This window comes from Pteropus vampyrus, unplaced genomic scaffold, assembly GCF_000151845.1.
Source record: "Pteropus vampyrus isolate Shadow unplaced genomic scaffold, Pvam_2.0 Scaffold1000005107, whole genome shotgun sequence".
Taxonomy (NCBI): Eukaryota; Metazoa; Chordata; class Mammalia; order Chiroptera; family Pteropodidae; genus Pteropus; species Pteropus vampyrus.
Genome location: NW_011919509.1, coordinates 1,103 through 7,724, shown reverse-complemented (window position 1 = coordinate 7,724; position 6,622 = coordinate 1,103). Strand labels below are relative to the sequence as shown.

The 6,622-nt window shown below is 41.3% G+C and overlaps 1 protein-coding gene across 1 annotated transcript; it reads right to left on the bottom strand.

Annotated features, from left to right (window-relative positions):
- Positions 1-200: 200 nt before the first annotated feature.
- Positions 201-2,586, bottom strand: LOC105311591 (ubiquitin D-like). Its single transcript, XM_011387560.2, has 2 exons — positions 2,524-2,586; positions 201-1,211 (listed from the first exon to the last, which is right to left on the bottom strand). The coding sequence occupies exons 1-2, from the start codon at positions 2,539-2,541 to the stop codon at positions 741-743; spliced, it is 489 nt and encodes a 162-aa protein (XP_011385862.1). The 5' UTR covers positions 2,542-2,586; the 3' UTR covers positions 201-740.
- Between the last annotated feature and the right edge of the window lie 4,036 nt (positions 2,587-6,622).

Below are 6,622 nucleotides of genomic sequence, written 5' to 3'. Positions count from 1 at the left end.
TGTCCCCAAGAATCCCCCACTAGAGACACAAAAATCTCTAGATCCCCAGGGAAAATATGTTTTCATGCCCACCATAATCTCCAGAAATAAAAAACAGTTTTAATTGGGTATGAAACAGAGAAAGAGAGTAAGATGGGGGCATGGTGTCAGGTTTCATTTTATATCAAACAGCTTAAATAATGAGAGGGGAAGTCGTCTAATTGAATTTCTAAATTCTTTATTAATTAGATTGTGATCATGTCAGAGTAATTAATTCACTTCATAATCACTTCACTGTTCTCTACAAGTAGAAATTCAGTTTGGTTCAATAATTATCACATGATATGATAAAGGAAACACTAGGTTTAACATAGATGAAAACGCAGAAATTAGTAGAACATGGATCCCAGCCTAAAACTTACTATGTAGTTGGGTAGGAAAGGAAATAGAAATTTTTCTATAAATCAGAGGGAACCAAGAAAGGATTAAATTGCAAGCTGGCTTTGAATGCTATCTCTAATGTGCCTTAAATTTTTATTTTCTATTTTCAGTAAAATACACAATCCTGACACTTAATTAATTATGTTAGGATCAAAAAATCATAGAGCTAAAAAGTATTCTGCAGTCTAACTCCCCACTCCAAATCTATTTTTGCTATTTATCATTCTCACTAGTTTTGGGAAATCATCAAAGGATGCGGTTGATAAGAGCTAAAAGGAAATAAACTCTTTGCTCCTGATATCACCCCATCCCCAGGGTGGTCACCCCCCAATGCAGTGGTATGTCAAGAAGAGCAAATTGCCCCTTCTGATGCCATAATCTGCCCTGATCTTCCCATCTTCCAGTCTCTTTCCATTGCAAGTCACAATCTGTTTCTCAGGAGTTATAGCAGTCTTGTTCTTGATCAGCTCTTTCACCTGGGTCACTGAGCTGGATCTTTGCACCTGGAGGAGATGCCTGTGCCCCTCATCACCTGACTCTCGCAGAACCAATGGCAGCTCCTCATCACTGGGCTTCACCACCTTCAGGGTGAGGTGGATGGTTGTCTCCTTGTCAATGCCGTAAGAGGATAGCTTTCTCGGGGGCTTTAGGATCTTCGAGCCCAGCTGAAGGACCTGGTTCTGCACGGGAACCTTGGTCTTAGACCGGACGTGTTCGTTGATCTTCTTGACTCTGTCATCTGAGCTAGCAGTAAAGGTCATTAATTCCCATTCCTCAGAATGGACATTCACCTGGACAATGAAGGCCAAGAGACAGTTACTAAAAATACTTACCCCAGTTTACACTCCTTGTTCTCCCTTCTTAATTCCTCCCACTGTTCACTGCCTAGCTGGTCCTTCGGCTCATTTATAACAAGCTGTGTCCCTCCCTTTCTTGGAACTTCTCTTTTTGAATTTCCAGGCTATACCACAAACAAGAAAATCAGTCTTATTCTTTATAACCATACCTCTTATTCATCACAAAAATATCATTAATAATTTCCCACCATATTTACCTGCCTCCGCTCCAGATAAATTTTGTCACATGTCAAAAAATAAATACAACTAAAAAGCATCCCAAGGTTTACACCAGACTCTAAAAACAACTCCCAAAAAGAATTTCCAAGATTTGGCACCCTAATGGGATACTCACCAGGCTGCCCTCCATGACTATTTTAGAAGGAAACTGGTTAGGACACATATTGTCTGCACTGTTAGTTTCTTTTTTAATGTCTCATTACTTTACAATAGTAACTCATGTATTATAGTGACATTATTTCAATGTTACTTGTTCATCTGTATTTTCTGTATTTTTTATCTGCCTATTGTAGAATATGATTTTGTCCTTTAATTAGAATGTGGCCTCACTTACAGAAAGTAGGGGCTAATTCTAAGTCATATTTAAGTAATGTGAAAATAACATGGCCTCACTTACAGAAAGCAGGGGCTAATTCTAAGTCATATTTAAGTAATGTGAAAATGGGGAAGCTAACCCCAATGTCACAGACATTTCTTCACTGGATTGTCACTACTGGAATAAGCATTACCTTCATTCCAGGTTCTCTTCATGGTGCAAATTGTAGAATATGATTTTGTATCATATTCTAATGTATCATTAACACCTTAGGATAAATTAGTTTTGTAATGTAATGTATCATTAACACCTTAGGATAAATTAGTTTTGTGAACCTCTCTTTGGGCAAGAGAAGAAAGCTTAAATTTAAGAGTCCTGGACCCCTAAACAGAATAAGGGAAAAAACGCTCAAGATAATATTTCCACAATTTCAAATCTTGCCAGCCCTGTTGAGCACCAGGCCTACTCCCACTTCCTACTATTTATCCCAAACAACAGCCAGCCAGTCTGACACAAAAGAGAACTCAGGAGCCAAATGACCAGCTTCTCTTCACAGAACATGCCTTTCCATTCCGTAGATTTCAATGCCCCTTTAATATGCCTTTCAAGCCACCCCGACTCCCTGAGCACTGTCCCTCACCCATTCCTGAGATCCCCATCTCTTGGAGGTGATTTATCTTTCCCTATCTCCATTATCAAATCTCAACTTACACAGAGGCAGGAAGCCATCTCTGCAATCAAGGGAGCAGCAGAAACCAGAGACCCGGAAAACACAAAATTGAGAAAAAGGGCCTAGCTTATATACAAGCAGCTGAATTGGAAATCCCCTGCCTGTTTGTCTAGCTTTCTGGTACCCTTTGTTCTTGCATGGTCTCACAAATTTTCTTTCACTTTTGCTGGAGTGAGTTGACAAACAAAAAATACTTCCTGATCGGCCAATTCCTTTTACCTCCTTTTCCAAACATGGATGGTTTCCCTGACTCACCACTCCCAGTTCTGACTTATGACTGTCCAGCCTGCAGCCCAGGGCCCTCGTGGCTTAAAGACCTTTAATACTTGGTGGTCGTCTCCTGCTGCTTTTAAGAGCCCCCAATCAGTCAGGGGCCTTCCGGAGAGCAAGGTCACCGAGGAAAGGACAGTCAGAGTTGGTGTGGAGTCACGGGACCATGAGCAGCCTGTTCACACTATCCTGGCAGGATGTGTAAAGCATGCCTTGAGAAGACATAGGATAAATAAACCTGGATCAGTCCTGGGGGTGTCACTTGCTACATAACCTTGAGCAAATCTATTCACTTCCTTAGATATTGGTGATCTGGTCTATAAAATGAGACGATGATGATTAGAGAGAATTCCTAAGTTTCTTCCAGGCTCAGAAAAGTATTTAAAATGTCCTTTACAAAGACCTTTAGGTTTCTGGGTCTTAAACTCTCTAACACTCTTCCTATCCTGTCCCAGAACCTGCAAAGCAAATCGTCTACTTGAGAACAATCCAAAGACAACAATCAAATGCTGACCTCCACCTTCCACACACCAGAAGTATCACACATTCACTCTCACACCATAGTACCTTTACTTACTCACCTTTACTCCTGGATATTCTTCACTGTTGTGATCTCAGAGATGCCGCTCACTCCTTGGCTCTTGAGATTTGGATTAGGACAAAAAAAAAAAAAAAAGGAGTGCAGGGAATTTATTCAATCGCTCTGATCCTCTTAAGCATTCCAAATTAATCACTGTCCTATCCCAAACTCTCAGGACATTGCCACACAACCCATTTTTTTTAAAAAAAGCATCATCAAAAGCATTATGCTCCAGATTTTTTTAAAGTGAAAAGCCTGCACAATGCCAAGTTGTCAGCTTCATTTACTGTATTTTCACTGGCCATTTACTGTGCCTTCATTCACCGATAGAGTGCCTGCATAGAGTAATGGGACCCAAGAGCTCATTCCAATATTCTAAACAGCTTAACATGAACCATGTTCTTCTATTTGAAGCTCTTATTAGATAGTCAGTTGATAAAATTGGAAAAACTGATTATTATTTAAATGTATCTTGTGGAGTTAGGCATCTTCTTTAAACACATAAGATGAGTACGAAGCAGGAAGAGTTCCTAATGGAGTAGGCAGGAAACCTTGGTTCCTGCTATTCTCCTTTCAGATATCACTCCAGGTTTCTATTGTCCCCTGCGTTTAGAAAGCAAGATTGTGACCTTTGGCTGTTGCAAAGTAGAAAAGTGCTATTCTGCATCCACTGTGCAATAGGATTTGGGAATTCTGAAACAGCACCAGTGGCGAGGCAGGAAATGTCACATCAGGTGGAGGGTGATAGGGAAAGAGAAAGCCCTGTAGCAGAATAGGACTGGGGGATGGGCCTGGAAAAAGAGAAAGTAAAAGCTGTACAAGCTCTGACTTAAATAAACTGCTTTCACATTTCAAATTTTATCTGCAGATCTGTATGTCTAGCTATTTCCACGCATGGTTCCCTGAATTCCCTGCATATCTTTGAATATATCAAGCTCTCTGCCACCAGGTCATTGAGCATGTCTTTCCCTCCAACCTTACCCCAAATGCCAAGAATTTATAGAGTGTGCAATGTAAGCAGCATCTCATCCAGGAAGCCTTCCCTAACTCTCTTTCCTATTCTGGGTTAGGTGTCCACCTTCTGTCTTTTCATACTCTCTCTGCAAGCCTCTTAGAGCACATTTCTCCAGCAATAGGATTATCTGCTTACTTGTCCTTCACCCCCAGTAAAGAGCAAAAATCTTGAGGGTCATGACTATGTCTCCATTAACTAGTATCTTCAGTACTTCCCGGGTAAACTGTTTAGCACAGTAAATACTTACTAAAAGAATGAATTAATGAAGAAATAACTGAATAAGTGAGTGAAGCTTGAAAATATTTAGTATTTATTATGTTTCGGGAATTGCACAAGATATTATTAAATGTTACCTCATTAACTGTTTTAGCATTCTATTGAGGTAAATATTAGTACTCTTATTGCTAAGCAAGTTGCTAACTCACACACAGTCATATTAGCAGTAGCTGGTAAGCAAGTGTTCTAATGGAAACCACTATTTCTACAGTCCTTGTCTCCTTATCATATTATGATACGTTGGAAAGAAAAGAGGGAGTGCATGCACATGAGTGCCTTTTTTTACAGAAAGGTACAAGTTGCGGGAAGGAATATGGAAAGATAAAGGAAAGCAGAGGATGCAAGGAGCCTTGGAACAAGTGAGAGCCTGAAGAGTTTGGGGCCCTATATGTAGGCAGGAGTATCCCCAGGTGGCACACCCTGCCTGGACCACCTTACACTTCCCTACTCAGCAGAGGTGAGCAAAGAGCCTGTGAGTACAGGAGTCAGAGCCTGGAAGAAGATCACATCCTACTGCAAAGTAGATGAGACCTGTTATCCCAGGACTGTGAGTGTTAAAAGATGCCAATGCAATGCAACTCCACGTGGCAAGAGCGGAACCGCCCACTGGACCTGGAGATTTCCAGCATAGAGTTACTTCGAGGGCAAGCATGGCATCCTTCCAGGAAAACTAATTCAGGAGATTCCCTACCCAGAGAGAACCTGGATTCTGAGAAACAGTATCCTTTCAAGTAACAAAATAACAAATCTGGACTCTGAGCTCTCTTCCCTCTCTCTCTTTCCTATATGAAATTCCCTCCCAGCCCAAAGCCCGGTTGAAGATTGTCCCAGACATCTTGGTGCCCTTTGCTGACCATAGGTAAAATTTCTTTCTACGATCTGACCTCTTCCTTGCTTCTTAACAGAGTGTCAATCTTTTTTTCCCTTCTGTATCACAATAAATTATTTTAGAAGCAGAAAGATCTGTTCTCATTTGCCCCTCTAACAAATTCAGAAAGCCAGCCAAGGTCAAATGGATATGCCAAACTAAAACAACCCACATACCCTTTGTGATAGGGAAATACATAACTAAATTGTAGAATATCACTAGCAGTAAACATGGATGGATTATACCTGTGAGCAACAATATGGATCAATATGCTAGAAACATACTGAGTGGGGGTGGGGGAAACCAAGAAGACTACACAAAGTATGCTACTGTTTATAACTTTTAAAAGCAAGCAAAACTAGAGGAGTGGAAAAAATGGCGTAGATGATAGAGGCTTTGTTCACCCCTCTTGTGACCACATCAAAGTTGTGACAGAAACACGGAGCAAACAGCAAGGAAAGTCACCCGGGATCGAGATAAACAGAAGCACTGCAACTAGGGAGAGAAATAAGAAATCACCCTGCAACAGGAGGAAGCAGGACAGGGTGAGGATGCAAGGTTGCCCAGTCCCCAGCAGCTGAGTGGGACAGAGACTGTGACAGCGGCAGCTGGCAGCTGCAGACACCTCCTAAAGGGATTGTGTCTGCTACTGGACTTTCCCAGTGACAGACCTACTGGCTCTGAGCACCAGCGCCCAGTCGGCTGCATGGGGGGCACCAGGGACTTACAGGGGGACATTGAGTTGTCGCGTGAGGATACTCCTGCCTCTGTCCTTTGAACAGAGGCAGAGTTCAAAACAGTGGTTGTGAAGATGCTCAATGAACTTAGGGAAAGAGTAGAAGAACTCAGCGAGAACTTTAACAAAGACATAAAAACAATAGAAAGGAAATGGAAATTATAAAAGGGAACCAGTCAGAAATGAAGCACATGTTATCTGAGATGAAGAGTATATTAGAGAGAACTAACAGAGTGGATAAAGAAGAGGGTCAAATCATTGATATAGAGTGGGGAGGCAAGGACACTCAGTCAGAATGGCAAGGAAAAAGAAACCAAGACTATAATAATAATTAA